This window comes from Polypterus senegalus, chromosome 18, assembly GCF_016835505.1.
Source record: "Polypterus senegalus isolate Bchr_013 chromosome 18, ASM1683550v1, whole genome shotgun sequence".
Classification (NCBI taxonomy): domain Eukaryota; kingdom Metazoa; phylum Chordata; class Cladistia; order Polypteriformes; family Polypteridae; genus Polypterus; species Polypterus senegalus.
Genome location: NC_053171.1, coordinates 68,349,614 through 68,376,491, shown reverse-complemented (window position 1 = coordinate 68,376,491; position 26,878 = coordinate 68,349,614). Strand labels below are relative to the sequence as shown.

The 26,878-nt window shown below is 39.4% G+C and overlaps 1 protein-coding gene across 15 annotated transcripts in view; it reads left to right on the top strand.

Annotated features, from left to right (window-relative positions):
- The window catches only part of ryr3 (ryanodine receptor 3), a 539,734-nt gene that overhangs the window by 226,095 nt on the left and 286,761 nt on the right, over nt 1-26,878 (top strand). For all 15 annotated transcript variants that reach the window (XM_039741277.1, XM_039741278.1, XM_039741276.1 and 12 more), the window contains 5 exons: nt 98-306; nt 5,102-5,301; nt 13,902-13,974; nt 15,967-16,127; nt 20,106-20,268. In XM_039741277.1, the coding sequence (XP_039597211.1) occupies nt 98-306; nt 5,102-5,301; nt 13,902-13,974; nt 15,967-16,127; nt 20,106-20,268 (806 nt within the window). The remainder of the gene's footprint in view (nt 1-97; nt 307-5,101; nt 5,302-13,901; nt 13,975-15,966; nt 16,128-20,105; nt 20,269-26,878) is intronic.

Below are 26,878 nucleotides of genomic sequence, written 5' to 3'. Positions count from 1 at the left end.
GAAAGGGAACTGAATTATAGTAGTGGGTGACTCTACACAAGGTCGCTGGGAATTTTTTTTATTGTGAGTAACGTCACTGTATCCATTTTCATTTCAGGTTTTATTCCAGTATGCAGCTTGGGTCTGTCCCAGATTGGCCGCATGAACCTTGGGAAGGATGCTAGCACTTTTAAATATTATACAATGTGTGGCCTTCAAGAAGGCTTTGAGCCTTTTGCTGTCAACATGAACCGGGATGTTGCAATGTGGTTTAGCAAACGCCTGCCAACCTTTATCAATGTGCCAAAAGAACATCCCCATATTGAGGTAAGGAATAATAAAGGAGATTTCTGGGCTGAGAATTTCACTCTGGCATAGCAAATCTCAGTGTTGCCTGATGGCATCAAACTTTGTCTTCTGGACTACAAAGATGGTCTTTCATCCTAAGGAGCTAAAGAGACACTGCTCCGCACTCAGTGGATGACACAGCCTCTAAACTGCTACAGTGTGTGACATCAGGCTGGACCTGTCCCAGCCCTCTGCTCATGCCTGCCTATATTTTTATAAAGGGCGTTTTAATTAATTGCAAGTAGCGTAGCACTGTGTGGACATCTGAAATGGTAATTCTTCTTTTAGAAATGCACCACTACTACATAATCCTTTTCTTTACAAATGGAAGACACCTACACAATGAAGACAGTTAAATATTTTTTGATTTAATCCAGCTGGTTTAACAGACCATTTTTCCCTTTAGGAGGTTTTGAGAGTAGACACCTAACCAAAGAAAAAAAGCAATTTAGAAATTCACATGGGCTTACTTTCACATTTGAGTGGGTGCACAAAACACCACACATATCAATATTTTAACGATCTTCTCATGTGTTGATCTGTTCTGGCTTCCTGATTTTTTCTAAAACAGCAATCTGTTTTGACTCTTTCTGTGTTGGACTTTCACAAAGTTATATGTCAGCTTTTTCTGATGTGTGGTGTGTGAAACCTTGGTCACGTGCCAAATAATGCCACTCTGCATGGGTACAATGTATTTAAACTTACTAATTTAAAATTTATTAAGGCAATTTAAGTATTTACTGTACATAATGTTCATACTAATTGCTACAGGTGAAGTCGAGTGACCTGCACTTCGGTACATTCTAGGTAATTTCTCATAGTACAGTGGAACCTCGGTTCACGACCATAATTCGTTCCAAAACTCTGGTCGTAAACCGATTTGGTCATGAACCAGAGTAATTTCCCCCATTGGATTGTATGTAAATATCTTTTTTTAAAGATTTTTAACAACAGCAACATTTATTTATATAGCACATTTTCATACAAAAAATATAGCTCAGAGTGCTTTACATAATGAAGAATAGAAGAATAAAAGACACAGTAAGAAAAATAAGTCAACATTAATTAACATAGAATAAGAGTAAGGTCCGATGGCCAGGGAGGACAGAAAAAAACAAAAAACAAAAAAAACTCCAGACGTCTGGAGAAAAAAAAAATTAAATATTAAGCACAAATATAGTTAATTATACCATATAATGCACAATGTAATAGTAAATGAAATGTAAAAACATTGAATAATACTGAGAAAACCTTGAACAACAGAGAAAACTAACACTGCAAGAGTTCATGCTATAGTGCTGCGAACCGCTCGCTAAAAACACTTTTTTAATGAGTTTTAAGCACAGGGAAAAAAATGAACATTTGAAAAATCCGTAATTTAATAAACCACCAAGAAAAGTAAAATTGCAACAATGCCCGCTACGAACCGATCACTGTAAACAGAAGTGAAGTGGAGGTTAAAATCCAATAGAAAAAAGTCTTCATTAAATATGAGGTTAAAACAATGCTTGGATCTATCTCTTTAAAAGCAGGCCCGGTGCACTCTTTAACTGCCTTCTCGGTCTTATGCGTCCAGCCATCTCTCTCTCTCTCACGTGCACGTCTGTGTGTGTGTGTGTGTGTCTCTCTCATGCGTGCATCTGTGTGTGTGTCTCTCTCGCACACGTGTCTGTGTGTGTGTCTCTCTCTCTTTCGCGCGCGTCTGTGTGTGTCTCTCTTGTGCACGTGCGTGTGTGTGTGTCTCTCTCTCGCGCTGCACAGGGAGAGACTGAACACGTGCGGAAATCATCGACACGCACAAACTGAAAGGGAAACTGACTTGTTCATATACCGAGTGTTTGGTCGTGAACAGATGGCGAACCTTTTTGGTCGTAAACCGATTTGTACATGTTCCGAGATGTTCTTGAACCGAGGTTCTACTTTACATTGTGACTACTAGTATATCTTTTACATAAGATGAGTTTTGACCATTTTAGATTTTACTGTGTTTGAGTTTTTTAATACTAGAATCCCTGAAGCCTATGAAAAAAGTTGTAATGCTTGGCCACCTTACATTTGTTTGCACCTCCTCATCAGCGTCTTTGTTTTGCAAATGTGTTGATCAGCACTGGCAGCAAGCAGCCTGCTATCCCATTCCCCACCAACACAGCTGAAGTTCTCCCAGCTAAAGGTTCTTTATCTGGGTGTGAGGTGCCTGGAGTTGCATAGGGTAAATAATATATCATTATTTGGAATACATATATTTCATTTGTGTTCCGTGTCCACAATGATCTGGGTAAATTTTGGATGACGTGAAATGTTGAACACATAACTAAAACAAAGATCTTTTAATGTTATAGTACTAATGACAAAATGTTGACGTGAAGCGTATAATGTGTAAAGACTGAAGTCCAAATATCAAATAACCTCTTTCACAAAAGGTGCAAATATAACAAAACAAGTGCACTGTTATTCAAGAATCAACTGAAGAAAAAGAAATTGGGTTAGGGGTTGATGCTGAAACGTACGCTTGGCTGGTGCAGAGGTAAGAACTGCTGTGTCATAATCAAGAGGTTGCAGGTTTGATTCCGGGTCGTTCCTGCTGTCACAAGAACGACAATAAGACATCATAAAGGTTTAAGGCAGCCACCTGTATAATATTCCTTGGCTGCAAAAATATATTTTTTAAAGATAGCGAGTTGTTCACACAACTGAGCCCAAAACAGAACTGTAGTACATAGTCAAAATGGCGACTTTAAAGGCCAGTGTAGGAAATGATGTCATTAAGCTTATGGAGCTGTTTCTGGAAAAAGGTAGAATCGTAACAACCGACAACTTCTTCACGGCTAATAGACTGCTGCAGCACAACACAACACTGCTTGGCACCAGTGCAACAGTAGCCTCCACCTGCAGCTATAGACACTTCAGTACTCGAGCAATGGTACTGAGAATGCAGACAGACTTCTTCTTTTAGGGCACATACACTGTCAGCATGGCACTGCCAGATCAAAATACTAGCGTGGAGAATTGCTCACATACTGAACTGACTTTAGTTGCAGTCGTAAGCTGCTGTTGCAGCTAACTAACTGATCTTTTACAAAATAAGGAGTGGCATTGAACATGTACTTTGTCAGCATGCCTATGTCGATCAAAAACAGGAAGCTCTGCAGTCTACTTGTGACCTTATGCTGAAAGAAGATAAATAAATAGATATAGGTAAACAACATTTGATGTGGCTTTTATATAAGTAACATATAAATATATTTTTTTTATATAAAAACCATCAAAAAACATAATCACAAACTAAACTTTGCATGATACCTTGGCAAGCTCTGTAGGCCTTGTTGTTTCATTGAAGGACTTGTGTGGTAGATTCACTGGCAGGCTGCTGCCCAACCTCTTGCTGCATCCAAACGTTGCCATCTTTCACCTTTACGCCTGGTGCAGTGTGCGTTCTTATGTGTGACTGGACATTTCTTGCGGGGAGGGCTTCTGTTTTCTTTCTCCGATGTAGAACCCTCATTCTCATCTGAGTTCACCGCTATTATAGCACATCTTTATTTGAAAACTAACAGTGTCAGATTGGGGGTAGTGTGAACGTAACTGAGAGAATAAAACTGAATAATTAAAAAACAGCGCTAACCTTTACAAGTACCATAAATTTACACCAGCTGTTACAGAGCCAAACCAAATTTATGTTTTTATTCTATAACAGTAACAATAAGAGCAGCTCACTACTCAGAACGGTAAATACAGGAAGGACCCAGAATCAAACCCACAACCTCTTGATTATGATACAGCAATTCTTATCTCTGCATCACCCAAGCGGTCGTGTCAGCATTGTACCCTAACTCGATTTCTTTTTCTTTGGTTATATTCTTGAATAAAAGCACACTTGCACCTTTTGTGAAAGTGTTTGTTATTTGGACTTCACACATTATACACGTCATGTTAACATTTTGTCATGAGTAGTATAACATGCAAAACTTTTGTAGTTATCTGTTCAACATTTCTTGCCTTGCATTCTTGTCATCCAATATTTACCCAGATCGTTGTAGACACAAAACACACATGAAATGCATGTATTCCAAATAACGATACAGTGTTTACCCTATACAACTCCAGGCACCTCACACACAGATAAAGAGTCTTTACCTGGGAGAACTTCAGCTGTGTTGGTGGGTGATGGGATAGCAGGCTGGTTGCTGCCAGTGCTGATTGACACATTTGCAAAACAAAGACACTGATGAGGAGGTGTGAAAGAACATAAGGTGGCCCGGAACTACAACTTTTTTCATAGGCTTCAGGGATTCTAGTGTTAACTAATTCCTATCATAGAGCCAAATTATTCACCCTGTGCTTGATGTGGACACTCTTCATAAGATAAATCAACTAGTATGCAGGCAGTATGGTGTAGTGGTTAACACTCTGGACTTCAAACCCTAAGGTTGTGGATCCATATCCTGCTACTGACATTCTGTGACCATGAAAAAGTAACAGTGAGCTCCAATTAATAAACAAAAGAAATGTAACCAGTTGCATCTCACATGTTCTTCGCTGCTTTGGATTAAGGTGTGAGCTAAATAAATACATATAAATTTAAGTATTCTTCTGACAAGTGTGTGAGGAATTCCATAACTGGTCACATAACTTTGTCTTTTTTATTGTAAAAATAAGGCTGGTAGGTAATAGGTGGACTATATAAGAACTTGCATTTGGTGTTATGTAATATTTTTTGTCCTCTTTATCCCTGTCACTCACTTTCAGGTAATAACTGTATACTTGCTCATTTCAGGTCACCAGAATTGATGGCACTGTTGAAAGTCCTCCATGTCTCAAAGTGACACATAAGACTTTTGGAACACAAAACAGCAATGCAGACATGGTCTACTGTCGTCTAAGCATGCCTGTGGAGTTTCATTCGTCTTTCCGAAGTGGTACTGCCATGGATTCAGATGGAATTCAAGAAGACGATTCACAAAAAACAAAGCAAAGGTAATACAGTGGTGTTTGAAACAAAATGTACTGACAAGCTGCACTATCTTTATGAAAGAGTGTTTCCTTTAAAATTTGGGTGAAAATAGCTCTTTGCTAGCTTATACAGTCCTGTTTACTCCCTTCCAAACATTTGACATTTATGTAATGTATCCTGTCATTATCTGTTTATGTAAGCTGAAAACATTCCAAAGCTTCAGTTTTTCCTTGTTACTCAGTTCTCTTTAGTCCACTAATCAGTCTAGTGTGTTGTCTCAGGAATTTTTGTTAAATATTGTGGTTTTTCTAGTAACATCAAAACTACAAAATTCCTGCATGGTACTCTGCATTTAACATCACTAATGCTTTATAATGCTTTATACCGCTTAAACAAATCCACTGCACCTGTACTCTGTTCCTCATGGGGACATTCAAATGGTCTTTTCCATTACTTCTGAGCACCACTCTATCTGTCTAGTGCTTTTAGTCAGTCTTACAATATGAGAAATAGATCTGGAACAAATGTGACCTCAGAAGTATTTTATTCAGATTTTTGTAAACTTCTGTAAAGTTGTACTCATCTATACTAATAGAAGGAAAAGCCCTCACTGACTCACTCACTCACTCACTGACTCACTCATCACTAATTCTCCAACTTCCCGTGTAGGTGGAAGGCTGAAATTTGGCAGGCTCATTCCTTACAGCTTACTTACAAAAGTTGGGCAGTTTTCATTTCGAAATTCTACGCGTAATGGTCATACCTGGAACTTATTTTTATCCATATACTGTAATAGACTGCAGCTCGATGGCCATGGAAGGCGGAATTTTGTGTCACATCATCACACCTCCCACGTAATCACGTGAACTGACTGTGAACGCAGTACATAGAAAACAAGGAAGAGCTCCAAAGAGCGCTGAAGAAAAAAACGCATACAAGCACATTCATATGTGCAGCTACTGCGGAAGCAAAGCACAGTGTAAACAGTAAGTTTAAATTAAGTTTATAGACACACTCCCGCTGCCATTTGTCATGCCTACGACGAACGGAGTTAAAATTGCTGTAGCGAGAAACTTTTAAGTGCCGGGTAACATTAAATAAAGCCGTGGACATCGCAACATCACACAAGAGAGCAGCTGACGTAAACTGACTGAACGCAGTACGAGTGATCACTTCCATGAATCAAACCTGTTCAAAAAACGCATTACACAATTGACAAGGTAGGAAAAGAATATGCTCCGAGCTGAGCTCCACAGTTAATGTGGTCTTGCGGAAGCAACTTTGTCACGCTGCCACCAAATACTCATAGAAAAATCCACAAGTTAATACACACGCTGTCTCTAGAGTTTCTCCACACTCTGAATGTATTCCTCGCATCCCCGTTATACCCTCTGATCTCCCATTTCAATTCAAATGCCTCCAATTTCCAGTAAGGCTCTGCTTCGCAATGACAATTAATAAGTCTCAGGGACAGATCCTACAAAAGGTTTCCATTGATTTGAGGCAAGATTGCTTTTCACATGGCCAACTGTACGTTGCATTCTCAAGAGTAAGCTCGCACAGCTTGGTCATATTACAACCGGAGTGCTGAACTGACAATGTGCTATACAAAGAGAACTATATAAATCGTAATAAGCAAACAATAAAACAGCGGAGAACCCGTGGATTAAATAAAAAGGCTGCTTCCTTGGCGAAACAAGGAAAAAGAATGGCCTTATATGTTGTTCGTTTATAAAACAGCGGAGAAGCTGTGTAAAGGCTGCTTCACAAAAAAACATCGGAGCGCCTTATATGAGCAGGCAGTCAGCTAAAGAAGGGAATCAATAAATATCTATAATTTTAATAAACGAACAAAAAATAGCGAAAAAGCCGCGGATTAAATAAAGGAAATGGGTACCTGAACAGTAAAGTAAGTCTCAGATAGCTACACAATAACTATAACAATCGTAATAAACGAACAATAAAACAGTACAGAACCGCGAAGCAAGGAGAAAGGACGGCCTTATATGGCGTTCGTTTATAAAACAGTGGAGAAGCTGTGTAAAGGCAGCTTCACAAAAAAACAGCTCAGCGCCACACTCTAAATGTATTCCTTGCATCACCGTTATACCCTCTGATCTCCCATTTCAATTCAAATGCCTCCAGTTTCCAGTAAGGCTCTGCTTCGCGATGACAATTAATAAGTCTCAGGGACACACCCTACAAAAGGTTGCCATTGATTTGAGGCAAGATTGCTTTTGACATGGCCAACTGTACGTTGCATTCTCAAGAGTAAGCTCGCACAGCTTGGTCATATTACAACCGGAGTGCTAAACTGACAACGTGGTATACAAAGAGATCCTTAACAAATAGTTATTGGTATATTTTTCCTCAGTTTAAAAAGGTTTTCTTTTCTTCTTAATAAAAATTTAAAAGCAGTACTTCATCGCTGCAAAGCGCGGGGATTTTGCTATATACAGTATATATATATGTAGATATGTATATATGTGTAAATATATGTAGATATGTATATATATGTATATATATGTGTCTGTGTGTGTATATATATATATATATATATATATATATATATATATATATGTGTGTATGTATGCATGTATGTGTGTATATATATGTATGTGTATGTGTGTATATATGTATATTTATGTGTATGTGTTGTGAACGATAGGGGGCGCTCTCGCTCCCTTGAACCCCTGTCCACGACTCCAGACACCAGGTAAAAGTCCTCAAGTTGACTTTATTTTGTCGCCACAGTGCACAAAGCACACTCTCCACCACAATTCTCATTAAATCACCAATACTACACAATAATAAACAATCCTCCAGCTCCCAGACGCGTTGCCACCCTTCCACCCAGCTCAGCTCGTTGTCTGGGAGTTCCCATAGTCCTTTTATAATCCCTGACCCGGAAGTGTTTCTGCCCAATAGTCCACAAGTCCTTATTCCTTCCAGGTCAGGGTAAATAGTCCTTTTCTTCAACCCGGAAGTCCGTCGCTCTTCCTGTGACGAACCTCCGGGTCACAGGGCATGAAGAAGCCCTCGGTCCTCCCTGCAGCTCCCTCCTGTGGCCCCCACGGCATCCAGCAGGGCTTTGCATAAAAACTCCAATGTCCATGATGCCCTGCTGGTCTTCTGGGGACCTCCACGCTGCAAGGAGGGCTCCACCTGGCGGCTTGGGGGTATTGGCCGGGATAAATGGCCGGCCATCCATCAAAGTGTATATGTATATATGTATATGTGTGTGTGTGTATGTATGTGTATATGTATATGTGTGTGTGTGTGTGTGTATGCATGTGTATATATGTTGATATGTGTATATATATATATGTATATATATGTGGATGTGTATATTTAGATATATATATTTTAGATATGTATATATACTGTATGTATATATGTATATATATCTTTATATGTGTGTGTGTGTGTATGTATGTGTGTGTATATATATGACAGCAACACTCATAACAGTGACAAAACAATTACATTGACAATCATGTTACATTTTTTTTAAAATGTTTCCTTTTCTTTTTCATAACTTCTTTAACACACTACTTCTCCACTGCGAAGTGCGGGTATTTTGCTAGTAGAAGTATATAACTCAGTGATCTACTTTTCTGTTAATCTCTTCTTTGCACTTTTTATTAATACTACAGTATAACAGATTGTGTGGGGTATGTGAGCCCAAAACCTTGTGCATTATTTCTGATGCACTTCAACTTGTGCCAATACGGTGCAACCTTTTGTCTTAATAGCCCTGTCAAACTTTGATGAGGGACGAGTTCACTGGGTCTTTTCAGCTTCAGGCCTCTAATCTTCACTTTAAAATAAGCCTCTTTTGCAGCACATCCCTTCAAGCACTTTTGAATCATGCTTAGATCCATCCATACTAATTTAAAGTGAAAGTGAACTAAATTGGTCTTTATTATGGTGGTGTAACCCACAATGCTGCCTCTTCAATGCCTTTGAACTCCTGGTGTGAATATTATTTGGGATGGAATGCTTTTTGGGTGCAGATTGCACGTTCCCCTTATGTGATGTGAGATTTTATGTTATGTGGCATTTCTGTTTTTTGGCAATTAACTGTTAGGTTAATAATTAACATTGACTGATTGTGGCCTGAGCAAATAATTTGTCCTGCCAGTGTTCCAACCAAACAGTTTTTACAGAATAATGCTGACAAATAATGGACCTTCTGATGGTACAGTGGAAGCTAACTATATACAACAGTGGTTAATGCACTGAAGTGTAAAGCAAGAAGTGACTTATTAGTTGTCACTAAGAAGTTACTTTTTGCTTTACAGTCCAGTGCTTTAACCATTTTTAAGAGAGTGAGTCGCCTACACTGCCTGTGCTTCAGTTATAAACAATATGTCAAATACACTTTGACCTGTAGGGTGCTTGGTAGCACCCTGAACCCCAGATGCAACCATGGAGACACCAGGCCTGAGTGCAAATACAATAGAACCTCGGTTCACGATCATAATTCGTTCCAAAACTTAAGTCGTAAACCGATTTGGTCGAGAACCGAAGCAATTTCCCCATAGGATTGTATGTAAATACAATTAATCCGTTCCAGACCATACAAACTGTATGTAAATGTATATGTAAATATATATATTTTTTTTTACTTTTTAAGCACAAATATAGTTAATTAAACCATAGAATGCACAGCATAATAGTAAACTAAATTTAAAAACATTGAATAACACTGAGAAAACCTTGAACAACAGAGAAAACTAACACTGCAATAGTTCACGCTATAGCGCAAACAGCCGCTGGCTAAAGCACTTTTTTTAATGAGCTTTAAGCACAGGGAAAAAAATGAACATTTGAAAAAATCTGTAATTTAATTAACCACCAAGAAAAATAACATTGCAACAATGCACGCTATGAACCAATCGCTGGAAACAGAAGTGAAAACAAAATCAAGCCCAATGCTTTCTTTAACTGCCTTCCTACCTTAATGCATCCAGCTCTCTCGCGCTGCCTCTGTGTGTGTGTGTATGTGTGTCTGCATCTTGCGCTGCCTCTGTGTGTGTGTGTGTGTGTGTGTGTGTGTGTGTGTCACACTGCCTGTGTGTCTGCATCTGTGTGTGTCGTGCTGTCTCTTGCGCTGCCTGTGTGTGTGCCTCTGTCTCTCTAGTGCTGCCTGTGTGTGTGTGTGTGTGTTGCGCTCTGTCGCTCTCTCTTTCTTGCTCGCTGCACAGGAAATGCACAGGGAGTGACTGAACATGTACAAACCGAAAGGGAAACTGGCTTGTTCATATACCGAGTGTGTGGTTGTGTACCGAGGCAAAAGTTTGGCGAACTTTTTGGCCGTAAACTGAGTTGTACATGTACCGAGACGTTCGTGAACTGTGGTTCCACTGTAATAGGTTTCTTGCCACCAAACACTTTTTATAATCTGGCTTCTTTTCTTACAGTAGTTCTTATAGACACAATACAACTTGTGAATTTCCCCTTGGGATTAATAAAGTATCTATCTATCTATCTATCTATCTATCTATCTATCTATCTATCTATCTATCTATCTATCAACTCTTTATTCTCTGTCTCTTTTTCTTTCTTCCTCCACTTCTCCCAGATGAGCTTTGTTTCTCCTGCACTCCTAACTCTAATTCACCTGGGTGAGGCAGAGCATCTCCTTTTAGCTAAGACCTAGGAGTACTTCTGGTGCCAGTGCATTGCCAGTAGGAATAACTGTTCCCTGCAGTGCACCTTGGAAGCACCCACAAAATTCAGCAAGGCTGCTCCATGGAAGTACAAATCCCAGCATGTACTGCTCGTATCCAAATGGACACCAAGGTTCAGGGATATTGCCCTTTAGCATATTGGGTGAGCAATTAGTTAGAGCAGGTTTCCTCCACCATCTCTCCATTATGCTGGCCTCCCGGCTGGGTAAGGATCTTCGGTCAATCCCAGCTGAGAAGCAAGCATACACACTTCCACACTGGCATCTCCTGACAGCCTCCTGGCCAATGTAGGGTATTCCTCTCTTTTCTTCTTTTTAATCCAGTGAATAGGACACCTGGTCAGGTACAGAACTTTGGCCTATCCTGTCAGGAATGCCCATCCATGTTTGGTGTCCATCACAACACCTTAAAAGTGTGAAGGCTTTAATGTGCTTACTACTAGTAAAAAAAATTAATCACAAATTGTTCACTATGGTAAAGTGCTATATACAGATTAGGTAGTTTCTCTTTCACTTAGTACCACTACTCACATGTAAACTAATTTAAAATGTAAAGCATATTCAAATGTTTCTAGATTTCACAAAATACTTTATAAAATAAGTTGCTTTTTTATCATGCAGTGTGGCCTGCAAATTTAGTTCTTGGTGAGTAAAAACCAAGATTGCTCGTTCAGTCCCCACACTTGTATCACTTTATAGTCCCCGGTGAGACATATCATTAAGGGTACTGCAGTCTATTTGAGCATTTCAGTAAAACAGTGAGCCTGCTAGACCAGCATATCCAGCCCAAGTATGGATTCCCAGAGTGGTATACATGCTTCATCAGGAAGTGCAGCTTGCTGTTGTTGCCCCCTCTGGTGAATAGATAGATAGATAGATAGATACTTTATTAATCCCCAAGGGGAAATTCACATACTCCTGTAGCAGCATACAGATAAAAACAATATTGATTAAAGAGTGATAAAAACACAATGCAAGTTAAAAAATGCAAGGAGAGAGTGTGAGGCAGGTATAACTGTCTATAATCTTGTATAGTGTTAACGTTTACCCCCCGGGTGGAATTGAAGAGTCGAATAGTGTAGCGGAGGAATGGTCTCCTCAGTCTGTCAGTGGAGCAGGACGGTGACAGCAGTCTGTCGCTGAAGCTGCTCCTCTATCTGGAGATGATACTGTTCAGTGGATGCAGTGGATTCTCCATGATTGACAGGAGCCTGCTCAGTCCTCGTCGCTCCACCACAGATGTCAAACTGTCCAGCTCAATGCCTAAAATAGAGCCTGCCTTCCTCACCAATTTGTCCAGGTCTGAGTCGTCCCTCTTGTTTATGCTGCCTCCCCAGCACACCACCGCATAGAAGAGAGCGCTTGCCACAACCGTCTGATAGAACATCTGCAGCATCTTATTGCAGATGTTGAAGGACGCCAACCTTCTAAGGAAGTATAGTCGGCTCTGTCCTCTCTTGCACAGAGCATCAGTATTGGCAGTCCAGTCCAGTTTGTCATCCAGCTGCACTCCCAGGTATTTATAGGTCTGTACCCTCTGCACACAGTCACCTCTGATGATCACGGGGTCCGGGAGGGGCCTGAGCCTCCTAAAATCCACCACCAGCTCTTTGGTTTTGCTGGTGTTCAGGTGTAGGTGGTTTGAGTCGCACCATTTAACAAAGTCCTTCATTAGGTTCCTATACTCCTCCTCCTGCCGACTCCTGATTCAGCCCACGATAGCAGTGTCATCAGCGAACTTTTGCACGTGGCAGGACTCCAAGTTGTATTGGAAATCCGATGTATATAGGCTGAACAGGACCGGAGAAAGCACAGTGCCCTGTGGCGCACCCGTGCTGCTGACCTCAATGTCAGACATGCAGTTCACGAGACGCACATACTGAGGTCTGTTTGTAAGATAGTCCACGATCCATGCCACCAGGAATGAATCTGCTCCCATCTACTTCCAAAATGCCATGAAATAGCAATTGGCTGTCCCACTGTGCTGTGTACATTCTGTTAAAATGTTATGGTTCTGGACTTCATGCCATCATGTGAATATCTTTTGCCACTTAAAAGTTTCATTAGGCATTGCAAACTGTTTTAAATAGTATTGATGTAAAAATTAAAGACATTATTTAAAATCTCTTAGTACTCACAATAAAGTAATGGAATGGAAGAAGTACTGTATACACCGCCATCCTTATCTATGGCCACCTATTCTTCTGGATAATGATTGAAAGCATGAGACCACAAGTCTGTAAAATAAATCTGTGCAGGATTGCTATGATTACTGTCTGTGATAGGGTGCAAGATATAGCCATATTGGAGGGCATAAGTGCTGAATCTCAGATTCTCTGGACTCAGAGCAGCCAGTTAAGGTAATTCAAATATGTAGCTAAGATGTACCAGTTATGACTGGAAACATTTATCTATGTTAACTACCCCGAAAACTCTTAGGTCCTTTAGGAAAGCAGTTATCATGTGTAGATCTGGTTACCACTCCATAAAGAAACATATCAGTAGTGGAATATGTGCAGAAGAGAGTCTTCATGTATATCCCAAGACTAAAGAACATTTCCTACAGTAATAAGGCTAAGGCAACTGAGCCTCTTTAATCTTGAACAATGAAAGTTGCCTGAGGATCAACAGTATTCCGGATCTTCATAGGTCTCATAGATGACCTTTTTAGGTAAATAGTGAATGGCATACTTGATGACACCAGTGGAAAGTAAGAGTAAGTTTATTGATGACAGACTCCAAGAACCATTTCTTCACACAAAGAAAGAATCTGGAACAAACTAACACTTTATGTAGCTCAAGTCTGGTTGCATTTAAAAATCAGAATAAGTTCGCTAACCAGCAATTGAATACTTTCCCCTAGGGTGTTAAATTTCTTGTGTGGTTCTCTTTTTTATTGAATGTTGTTTTAAAAATTATATTTTGAAGGTTTCCACTCAAATCTCAAAAACAAGTTGAAGAAAGTTCTTCACGAAGAATTGAATTCGGACATATCACTGCGGTGAGTAACAGAGCCATACATGTTAACTAGACTTTATTAAAGCAAGTTTTTTCTTTGAAACATGTTGACAGTGTGCAAAATACCTTGTTTTTATCAGGGGGACTCATAATTGCTCCAGTATTGGCTGAAAACTGAAATCTTAGTCTGATAGTATGGAATCCATATTATCAGAAGGACAAGAGTCTATGTACAGTATCTCTGTGTCCATGCAGTTGCAATGTCTCTTTCAATCCAACCAATTGTGCATTACAAACTTTTGTGGCATTGAAGTGCATTGCATTTGTCATTCCAACAGATGGCACATAACAAACCTTAACACTGCTTATACAAATCCCATACCAAATGGAATATAACAGAGGCATATGCACTGCATTTGTCAGTCCAACAGATTATGCATAAGAAACATTTTCAGTAATGTATTTGACTACTACAAATGTTGGTGATATGCCATCTGTTGGAGTGACAAATGTAATGCATTTTATTACTACATGCATTTCAAATAGATTCCAATAGATGGTGCACTGCAAATGTTAAAGCTGAGGTCTACATTTTAGATGGCAGTACAGCTAGTATACAATAAATTAGCTATAGAGAGTGTAATAAATTAGGATATGAATGTCTTAAGTAGATGAATCACATTATGTACGGATACACAATCTGCAAATGAAAATTGCACCACTTTCTACACTGAGCAGCATTACGCAGAACAAGTACTTTTCAAGAGATATACTGTAGGCAGTTAGCTGCGATGTGTGCATCTATACAATTGCTATTTAACCATGCTGTTAACTAATTTTATGCAGTGCCACCCTACTAAAGATGACTGTTGCCACTCTATTTATTTTAGAGCACCTAAGGCAATGGCTCATTATTTAGAGCCACGGCTTTCAACCATTTTGACTTGTAGATTGCCAAAATACTGAAAAAAAGTTTACAGACTTCGGAGTTTGAAAGTACAGTAAACTTCTTTACTATATATCATAATGCCAGATTTTGTAACATTAAATTGGAAAGTGGGGGGTATGCTTGGAGTTTGGAATTACTAACACTGGATGGGGGAGTGGTAGGAGAAGTTGGAGGGAAATATTCCCCTTTGACGTTTTGTGTGCCCAGACACAACATAATTTTTAATTTGAAATTTTATCTGAAAAGTGTTTATGTTGGCTAAAATACATGTTTGAGTAATTCACTGATTTTTGTAGCCTGGCAAAAATATTCTGTGGACTGGTACTGGTCCATGGGCCAGAAGCTAAGAAACACTGATTTAGCAGGTAAATCAGTGTTGCTGTGCTATATGAGCACTGTCAATATCACAGAAACTGAAATCTTTTTAGCATCACCGAGACCATGCAAAACACATGGGGCTCCTATTTATATTTTTTTTCTGAAAGTCTTCACCTTCTTTCCAAACATGCTTTTCTTCCCTGACAGATGAGCTGCTGCTGCTCAAGCATTTAGTCCAACAGAGTATGTGAAGAGCTTATAGACAGCTGCTGACACCATTTATCCTGTGAAGAGCTCTCTTCTGTTTTCTATGTGCTTTGATTTATAATCCCAGGGTATATTTAAAAAGTTATTTTCAGGGGCACCTTACAATTTTGATTTTCAAGTTTTCTGTATATCTAAAGTGTTAATTAGGGCCCCAGATCTTGCATGCCAATTGATTACATGATGCTATGTTAATGAGGTGACATTTTAGCTGTTTGTACTTTGAAACTGGACTTGCATGTGCTTACTGAATTATTAAGCACCTTCTGCACTGTACAGTAGACCTCTCATTGTGTGTGTTTGAAGAATTTTATATATATGAAAGTAAAACATTTGGGGAAACTTCCACATGCATAATTATAAGTAGAATTTTGAAGGCATACCTTTTAACAGTTCAAGAGTAAGTACAGATTAAATTGCAATACTTGTGCTCTTTAAGTAAGGTGCTAAAAGCCACTAGGTAGTTTGATTTGCTTTTATTAGATTTTTTCTTTCTTTCTTCAGTATTACTACTCAGTGCGAGTGTTTGCTGGACAAGATCCCTCATGTGTGTGGGTTGGCTGGGTTACCCCAGATTACCATTTCTATAGCAACTGCTTTGACCTCAATAGGAACCGTACTGTCACTGTCACCCTTGGAGATGAGAGAGGCAGAGTTCATGAAAGGTATGCGGTTTGGTGATCCATGCTTTTAGTACTTCTTTTCTTGTTACTGAGTATAGTTGTTGGCATGTATTTACAATTGTGAGAAATTAAACTTGGTTCAAAAAATGGTTACGATATTTATGTTTGTCTCCTGGCTGCATTAGCTTTTATTGCCATGTTAAAATCAAGTACCAAAGACCACTGTTATAAGCAAGCCAAAGTATCCATCCATCCATTCATCCATCTTCTTCTGCTTATCCGAGGTCGGGTCACGGGGTCTTCAGCTTGAGCAGAGAGGCCCAGACTTCCCTCTCCCTGGCCACTTCTTCTAGCTCTTCCGGGAGAATCCCGAGGCATTCCCAGGCCAGCCGGGAGACATAGTCCCTCCAGGATGTCCTGGGTCTTCCCCGGGGCCTCCTCCCAGTTGGACGTGCCCGGAACACCTCACCAGGGAGGCGTCCAGGAGGCATCCTGATCAGATGCCCGAGCCACCTCATCTGACTCCTCTCGATGCGGAGGAGTGGCGGCTCTACTCTGAGCCCCTCCCGAATGACTGAGCTTCTCACCCTATCTTTAAGGGAAAGCACAGACACCCTGCGGAGGAAACTCATTTCAGCCGCTTGTATTCGCGATCTCGTTCTTTTGGTCACTACCCATGACCATAGGTGAGGGTAGGAACGTAGATCAACTGGTAAATTGAGAGCTTTGCCTTATGGCTCAGCTCCTTTTTTACCATGACAGACCGATGCAGAGCCCGCATCACTGTGGACACCGCACTGATCCGCCTGTCGATCTCACGCTCCATGCTTCCCTCACTCGTGAACAAGACCCCGAGATACTTGAACTCCTCCACTTGGGGCAGGATCTCGCCTCCAATCTTGAGAGGGCACTCCACCCTTTTCCGGCTGAGGACCATGGTCTCAGATTTGGAGGTGCTGATTCCCATCCCAGCCGCTTCACACTCAGCTGCGAACCGATTCAGAGAGAGCTGAAGATCACGGCCTGATAAAGGAAACAGGACAACATCATCTGCAGAAAGCAGTGACCCAATCCTGAGCCCACCAAAGCGAACCCCCTCAACACTCAAATTCTGTCCATAAAAGTTATAAAGTTATAAGCAAGCCAAAGTAATTTTCTCTCATTTTCTGTTGGTCTTACCTCGACATGCAGATCAGGTGAAGTCACTTAATTCAAGTATAAATGTTGGCATGTTCAGCACTGTCATAGCAGCTGACACTCTCCCAGACTAGACTCCAGTTTTAATGTGACCTGGTGGAGTTGGTGAAGATATTTCTGTCCCTCATATTGCAGATAAGTTTTCAGAACCCGGGCCTCAGGGTGTGTGTGGGGGTTCTTCACATACATGGCCAGATGTTCTAAGAAGTATTTCTGACACTGAAAGTGATTCAGAATACCATCCTGGATTTAGCTCCAGGAAAAGGTCTAAAAGTTCTTTCAAGTGTCCAGAATGAAATAGTTCAGAGTCTGAAGTGGAGTGGAGAGGTTGCAAGGGCACACCTAGTGTGAAGAAGGAGAGGCCAGTGATATCTGAGAAAAAGGTGGGTGAGTTGAAAAAGAGGATTTTTATTGGTGATTTACCCCATAGGTCAGTCAGAAACATGTGTGTGCCTGTAAGCCCCAGGCATAGTATTTAGTTTTTTTTGTTTATTGTCACATATTTTGGTACTCCTTCTGATTCTCTTATCCGTTTAAGTTTATTTTCTATGAATGTAACACTTTTTTCCCTTTACCTGGGCTTTTCTGGGGTTTTGATCAACTCACAAGCACCCCTAAGAATCATAAAATCTATTCTCAAATGTAAGCAAACGGGACCCACATGACACAAACAAAATATCATTTTTAATTGAAGGATAAAAGTTCTGCTACGTGGTGTCGAGTCAGGGAAACCATCAATTTCTGTCTTTTCTTCTGACTGTTGATTTTTACTCAAAGCTGTTTTGCTAACCACAAGTAACTTACAGTTCCGGTCTGTCTTTACATTTCCGAAGAACCAAAGAGCATTTGCATAATCCTACTTTTCTTTGAAATTGTACACAATTGTATTCACAATAGTCAACTAAAGTGTCCAGAAATCAAAATGCTACATAGCAGATTTTTTATATGGGCAGAAGATGGATTTTGATAGTTTTCTGAAAATTTCCTGGCTATCTGTCTAAATATTGTAATAATTCGGAGGCTCCAGAGTTTTTTAGTTGTCTCAAACCTCAGACACACCTTATCACCATGCCTTTTGACTTCCTTTTGACCTGCACACTTATTTAGATGTCTAATGGAGATACTTTGGTCTTGACTTCACATTTAAAGAGACTCAGCTGCAGTTCAGATGTCTGCAGTCTGAGTCATCCATGTCTAATCCTTTTTTGTTTCTTCTATTTGATTTTTAGCTTCATATGACTTTGACTTTCCAGTATCTTTCTGACTTCATTGTGACCCTTACATTTATCTACTGGTCACATTCTTGCCTTTGTCATTTCTTGGTGCCAGTGTGTCTGTGTGGAGTTTTTAGTTTCTGCCCATGTCAGCACTGAACTTGTCGCAGTCTACCAGTTTTCCTCCTGTGTCTCAAAGATGCCCAGATTAGGTTAACTGGGACTTCTGAATGGGCCCAGTGTTCATGTAGTTGTGTGCTTCAGTATGTTAGCAATGGCACTTCATTCTGTTTCAGCCTTGTTGCCTGATGTGACAGGGAAAGACTCCAGCTGTTATGACTCTAAACTGGATTAAGCAGGTTTGAGAATGTTGTTTCTTTATTTTCTATGTCGTCCATCTGTCAGTCTCACAGGATCACTAAGCACTTTAGTCCTCTTAGGCTCGGCCAAGATCTCAATGCTCATCCACTGAGAGGTGAACTGATAATTTTAAAAATCCTTTGTAGGAATCTGCAGTAACCAGAAACTGAAGAGTGTATTGGGTCCTGTAATTCTCCTTAGTTTTAAGGGACATTCCCAGTTGTGAGTTATTTGGTGTAACACTTTGTGTGTTTTTATAATTTCTTTTTTTTCTACTGTTCACATACCTCTTCCAGGATTCTAAATAGCTGCATCATTTGCCAGTACCCATGCCATGTGAACTTCAGAAAAGGTCATTCACATGTTCGAGCCCAGACAGTACTTGGATGGGAGACCATCTATGAAAATCTTGGGTTGCTGCTGGAAGAGGTGTTGATGTGGCCAGAAGGAGGCAGTTATTCTGTAGTCTTTGTGTGGATTCCAATTCCCCAGTTCAATGATGGTGACACTGCACTATAAAAATGGTGCTGTCCTTCCAATGAGATGTCCAACTGAGGTTCTGACTCTGTGTGATCATAAAAGATCCTGGGCATCCTTCGTACAGAGTAGTGTGTTTCCAGGCTATATTCACTGGTCATTCTGGAACTCTTATCATCCACTGTCCTGAAATGGCTAATTATCTCTCTCATCCCTTCACCACCTAGTAGCTAATGCTTGGTGAGCATACTGGAGCAAAATGGTTGTTTTTTTTGTGTGATTTTTCTTTTTTTTGTATTCTGTATGTTTGTGCACATTATGTATGGAAGCTAACTATGAACAAATTAGTTAGGCAGTGCTGTTCTAGGAATGCAGGATCTGACAGGCAAGTACTTGTGGACAGCACAAAGCTATACATTTAGCTTTTCTTTATAGGTTACTACTAGTGTCCACTAAAATATAATTTTGATTTTATAACAACTTTAAAGTTAGTACTTTTTATCAGAAACATATATCATTGCACTTTCTGTAACATATCTTTACATCCTAAATCTGAAATCATTTAGGTATTGAAAATTATTGTGATAGTGAGACCTTTGGAAGGCAAAACTTCACTAATAACGTACTTTTTCTGCCCACTCTTTAGCTTTAACAGCAATATCAGGCTTTCAAATGCAGTCCATTATTTTTCTGCTTTCTCTTGAATGCTGCTTGACTACTGCTTGCCTACTTCTCGGGTTAAAGTCATAGTGTATATTCTTTTTTGTTTCAGTGTCAAGCGTAGCAATTGCTACATGGTATGGGGTGGAGATATCAGCAGCCTCCAGGGATCAAGTCGCAACAATGTGGACATTGAAATTGGGTGTCATATTGACTTGGCCACTGGCTATGTGTCCTTCACTGCAAATGGAAAGGATCTGGGCACATCCTACCAGGTAATTCATCTATGTATCATTGCATTCAGCATATACCCATACTACAGCAATGCCAAATGGTGCAAAGTGTTCCATACATGGACAACATTCTGAAGATCAGATTTACTAAATTCATGCAGTTCTACAATGGACCCACAATAATGGAGTTTGCATTTTTGGTGACTAGTTTCTCAACTCAGGCATGAGCCAGTTCAATATATGAAAAGAATACCCTGATTGTGATTGTTACACACTGCTACAAAAAGCATTGCATGATGAATAAATAGTCCACTTTATGCAAGCCAGTATTCAAATTGGGGACACTGAAATTTTACTCTAGTACTATGAAATACACATCAAATGAACAATATACAGCAACATAAAATGTTAAAGCCTAAGGAAATGGACATTTCCCTCTCCCATTTTTATGAGTCACATGAAACATCTCCAAAATAGATCTGAACTGTGAGCTAGAAGTGTTTGGCTTACCTTGTTTCCATCCCAAATATAGCATTCAACATTACAGTTACTGAGGCAGTGCACCATACATACAAGCATTAACACATGCCAAGCATTAATGCATGCATGAAGTTCTGATTTATTCTGTTTATTTGTATTTCTGGAACTTTACTGAAAGGATTCTCTTCTTTCCTTGCTGGTGGGCTGCTGTCACTCAAACATCTAACTTCACCCAGTCTGCTGCCACACACTTATCACTCAGACTGTTCTGCTTTCTGCACTTTTCTACAGTATTTTCTAGCAAACTCAGTGATGGCCACTGAGTAATTTATAACACTGCTAGAGGGCTTTGCCCCCTGCTCACTTCACTGGCCAACCCCCCTGACCTGCGCTACACGCCAGCCACTTCACAACTCTGCCGCTCGCATATGTGGATTTCACTTTCACCAAACAACAAATCCTTTTATTCTCCCGGGTGTCTCTTTATTGGGAAGAAACACAACTTTTCTCTGATGGCAACACGAATTAGATGATCTACAAGTCTCCGACTTAAAGCTTAAATCCAAACAATATATTCAATCTCTTTTCGCTGTCCCATTATTTCACACAGTAATAATTTCCATTTGTTTGCGCTAATGCAATCTTTACTATCATTTTTTAAAACTTTCGAATTTTAGTACTTTCATTATTTCTAAGCTGCTCTGCATGTGTTTTGCGCCAGTGTTTTTGAATTCTTTACGATATTCTACTTGGTCATCTATTTTTTGTCTTTTATTTTCGGCCCCGGGCGTGGTTAACACTAAGATTACCAAAGCCTACGAAAAAACTCGTAAATCTTTCCCACCTTAAATCCCTTCACACCTCTCCGTCAGTGTCTTTTGTCTTGTAAATGTACCGATTAAGACAAACAGCAAGCTCCCTACTATTCTATCTCCCCACCGCCGCAGAACGGACACAAAGTTCTCCCAGCTCATGCCTTGATTATCTGGGAATGAAGTGCTGGAGTTTTAGAGTGGAAATAATAGATTGTTATTTGGAACACATGTATTTCATGTGTGTTCCGTTTTTACAATAATCTGTGTAAACACATCGTTAAAACATAAATGTTTTTCATATTTCACATTCATGGTGTGCTTCTCAAGAATGCTATTTCGATTACACTAGTATTTGCATAGTTTGGATGCCATATTTGCAACATGAAGTTATCAAACTTGAGGGAGAAATGAGAATTTTTGCCTAGTCATTAGTGCAGATTTCACATTAGTGCCATTAATGGAATGTCATCATTGTGAGTTATTGACCCCTGATTGGAGGCTCTTCATTGAGACTGACATGTTTTTAAAAGTCTCAGAAAATAGAAATTTTGGAACTGCAACTACTTAAAGTATTATGAACCTTCCAGAATGTTATTCCTGTCCACATCTCAGAGCTTTCTTGACAGGACTGACAGTCTTTCTGAAAACACTTTCACTAGCATAATTCAACCTGTGCTCCAAAAAGGCAGGCTTAGGCAGCCCTCAGTTCAGTTTCAAACAAGCTGACTAAGCTGGTTATGCTATTGATGAACACGTTGTCAAGACATTCCTGGTGTGTTATCGTCTTGAGGTCACCATACTTTGATCCTGTCCAAGCACTAATTATATCTGTCAAGCCTGATTTAAATCCATTTAATGGCTGTTATAAGCATATTGTCGTGCCGACTCAATTATCTATATATATAATTCACTAAGGCAAGACACCCATGGAAAACACGCCGGAAAGGGCAAGGATTCACTAAGCGCCATTTTAAAATACGGGTTTTCTATCAGCATATATTCTCATATATTCTTATTATTACTTAGTATTACTAGGGTGCTATCTGTTTATGTTTTATTGTGCCTAATTACTTTTTCTTTCTTTTTTTTTTTTTTTCTTTGCTAATTATCTCATCTCTACCCTAAACGAGACTGTTCAATATCATACCCTTGGTTTACTGTTATTGCTATTACTGCATTAAGACTTGTTATGCTTATTTTGGACACATCTTTAACACCATCACCTGGGTTTATTATCTGGGGGTATCATCTTAATGCACTAAAATTGCTGAAGACTATATATATATTTTAAGTGCAAAATTCTTTTTTTTTTTTTTTTATCTTTTAAAGACTACATTGGTAACAGATATCTCTATCTTTTAACCTAAAGCGCCACTGCATGGGGCTTGTTGTGCTTTGGACGTGCTCTGTCTCTGGGTATGTCAGAGGACTGGGACTGCGTGAAGTGGGTTTTAGCCTCACTTGGGGAGGCAAAAAGGAGGGTGGGGGGTTAAGGGGGGGAGAGAAAGAGAGCAGGCTTGATCTATACCTAATCTATCGTCTCAATCTTTATAATTATAACTATCAACGTAATAATAAGCTGCATGGCAACAACTCTTGGGGAATAGGAAATTAAGACCTAAACTATTTCACTTCCAGTTAAGACTATAAAATGACATCAAAAACTCAGAATCAGTGTCTCCATGATGGGACAGTTAACTTGTAAGCTGGAATGTTAAAGGCCTGAATCACGAATTAAAGAGAAAGAAAGCACTTTCTCACCTAACAGGTCTAAATGCTAAAATAGTATTTTTACAGGAAACCCACTTACTAAGCAAGGATCAGTTCCGCTGCAAAAGACTGGACTGGCCAAATGTTCCATTCTAGTTTTACAAAGAAAACTAGAGGGTGGGAATTCTCATACATAGAACAGTACCATTTGTAGCATCAGATGTAGTATTGGATCCTGAAGGGAGATATGTGATGGTCATGGGAGACTTATCTAACTGTAAAATGATTTTGATAAATGTTTATGCACCTAATGTTGATGATAAGGAATTTATACAAAATTTATTTGCATCCATTCCCAATCTGAACACTCATAAACTTATAATGGCTGGGGACTTTAATTGTGTTCTAAATCCACTTTTAGATAAGACTTCCTCCACAGGGGAACGCAACTAACACCGCAAAGATAATTACAAAGTTTATAACTGATCACAACTTATCAGATCCCTGGAGGTTTTAAACCCAAATTCAAGAACATATTCTTTCTACTCACCAGTACATCATTGCTACTCAAGGATTGATTACTTCTTTATAGATAATAACTTCTTGCCTAAGATTAAATCTTGTAAATACGATGCTATTGTTATTTCAGACCATGCTCTATGATCTTGGAGCTGAAATTACTAAGCCCCATACACTCACCCTGCAGATGGCCTCAACCGCTTCTATTAGCTGACGAGAATTGTACTGAATTTATATCCAAACAAATCAAATTCTTTCTAGAGACAAATACATCCCCTGAGATCTCTGCAGGAATACTCTGGGAAACTCTTAAGGCCTTCTTAAGAGGACAGATTATCTCATATCTTTCCCACAGAAATAAATCCAAGCAAGAAAGTAGCAGAGATAAAAAGCGAAATTACTAAAATAGATGAAGAACATGCCAGACTACCAAGCGAGACTCTACATAGAGGAGGCAGGCTCTACATTCAGAATTAAACCTCTTGACAACTAAAGAAACTGAACAACTAATTTACAAATCCAGACATCATTATTATGAACATGGAGAGAAAGCTAATAAGCTTTTAGCGCAACAAATTCACAAGCAAGATGTGCAACGCAATCTCGTAATCACTAACACTAACGGAGATAAAATCATCGAACACAAAAATATAATGTACACTTTTAGAGACTACTATAAATCCCTATATACTACTGAGTTTAAAGAAGACAATATACAATCTAATGCATTTCTGGATACATTACAGATACCACAAATTGACGCTTTTAGTGTGGAGGAACTTGATAAACCTCTGTCATTATCAGAATTACTAGATGCTATAAAGTCACTCCAAGGTGGAAAAGCAGCAGGCCCTGACGGCTACCCTGCAGAGTTTTACAAGAAATTCTCTGCTCAGCTAGCTCCCTCCTATTAGCAACATTTACAGAAGCCAGAGATAACCAATCTCTTCCACAAACCTTTCGCCAAGCACTAATCACTGTCTTTCCAAAACAAAATAAGGACTTATTACAATGTGCATCATACAGACCAATTTCACTTCTGAATAACGACGTTAAAATACTCTCTAAAATCATAGCTAGAAGGATGGAGAAAGTGCTCCCTCGTAATATCACAAGACCAAACTGGATTTATTAGGGGCCGACACTTATCTTCAAATCTTCGACCTGTTTAATGTAATATACTCACCAACTAAATCAAACACCCCAGAAATATTATTATCATTGGATGCAGAAAAGCATTCGACATGATTGAATGGAAATACCTTTTTACTATTTTGGAGAAGTTTGGGTTTGGCCCGAACATTTGTGCATGGATTAAATTACTGTATACTAACCCAGAAGCTTCAGTTTGCATCAATAACATTTGCTCAGACTACTTTAAACTAGAACGTGGCACAAGACAAGGATGCCCTTGTCACCACTGCTGTTTGCAATTGCCATTGAACCACTGGCAATACATTGTCGAAATACTGATCAGATAAAGGGGATTAGCAGAGGAGGACTGGAACAGAAAATCTCATTATATGCAGATGACATGGTACTGTATATATCGACCCAGAAAATTCTGTGCCTGCAGTCTTAGCAGCACTCACAGAATTTCAAAAGCTCTCTGGTCTCAGAATTAATCTGAATAAAAGTGTACTCTTTCCAGTGAATTCTCAAGCATATAATATTAGATTAGACACCCTACCTTTTATCATTGCAGAACAGTTTAAATACCTCGGGTAAACATCACAAGTAAACATAAAGCTCTTTATCAACAAAATTTCGTGTCTGCATGGAAAAAATTAAACAAGACTTGCATAGATGGTCAACCCTTCATCTCACACTAGCTGGAAGAATTAACACTGTTAAGATGAATATTCTTCCTAAGCTCCTTTTTATTTCAAAACATACCAATATACATTAATAAATCATTCTTTAAGCAATTAGATTCAACAATAACCTCATTTATTTGGAATTCAAAACATCCACGCATCAAAAGAGCGACCCTACAAAGACAAAAGGCAGAAGGCGGCATGGCTCTACCTAACTTCCAGTTTTATTACTGGGCGCAAATATACAGCGATAAGAACCTGGACACAAATAGAAGAACATACACAGGCATGGACCGCAATAGAAGTAAAATCCTGCAGTACTTCTTTGTATTCCTTGCTCTGTGCTCCAATAAACACACGCTATCGGCAATACACTAATAACCCAATTGTGCTCCACTCACTTAGAATCTGGAACCAATGTAGAAAGCATTTTAAGACGGAGAAGCTTCTTCTGTGGCACCCTGCAAGAGAACCACCTCTTTCAACCTTCACAAACATATGCAGTTTTAATATCTGGAAAAATTTGGAATTAACTTGCTTAGAGATCTTTATATAGACAACGCCTTTGCATCCTATGAACAATTACATTCCAAATTTAACATTCCAGCTACAAATTTCTTTCACTATCTTCAAATCAGGAACTTTGTTAAACAGAACCTTCCAGATTTTCCTCATCTTGCACCCTCATCCACGCTGGAAAAATATTGCTCAATTTCAAGGAGTTAGACTCCATCTCTACAATATATAAAATCATTTTACAATCCCTTCCTTTCAAAGATCCAAGAGGACACTGGGAAAATGATCTCTCAATTAATATATCAGAAAAGGAGTGGAAAGTAGCAATGCAGAGAATTCACTCAAGCTCCATATGCAAAGCATACAATTATACAACTCAAAATTATATATCGAGCACATCTGTCTCGACTAAAACTCTCAAAATGTTTCCAGGGCATGATCCAACCTGCAACGTTGCAACCAAGCCCCAGCCTCACTGGGTCACATGTTCTGGGCCTGCACCAAATTAACATTATTCTGGACAAAAATTTTAATTACCTCTCAGACAGCCTTGGACTCACAATCCCTCCTAACCCATTAACAGCTGTGTTTGGGGTTCTTCCAGAGGGCTTAAAGTGGAGAAAGACAAACAAATTGTGATTGCATTCACTACACTGTTGGCACGCAGACTTATTCTGATAAACTGGAAGAACCCAAACTCTCCTCTTTAAGTCAGTGGGAAACTGATGTGTTATATTATTTAAAATTGGAAAAATCAAATACTCAGTTAGAGGATCTGTACAGACTTTTTCAAAA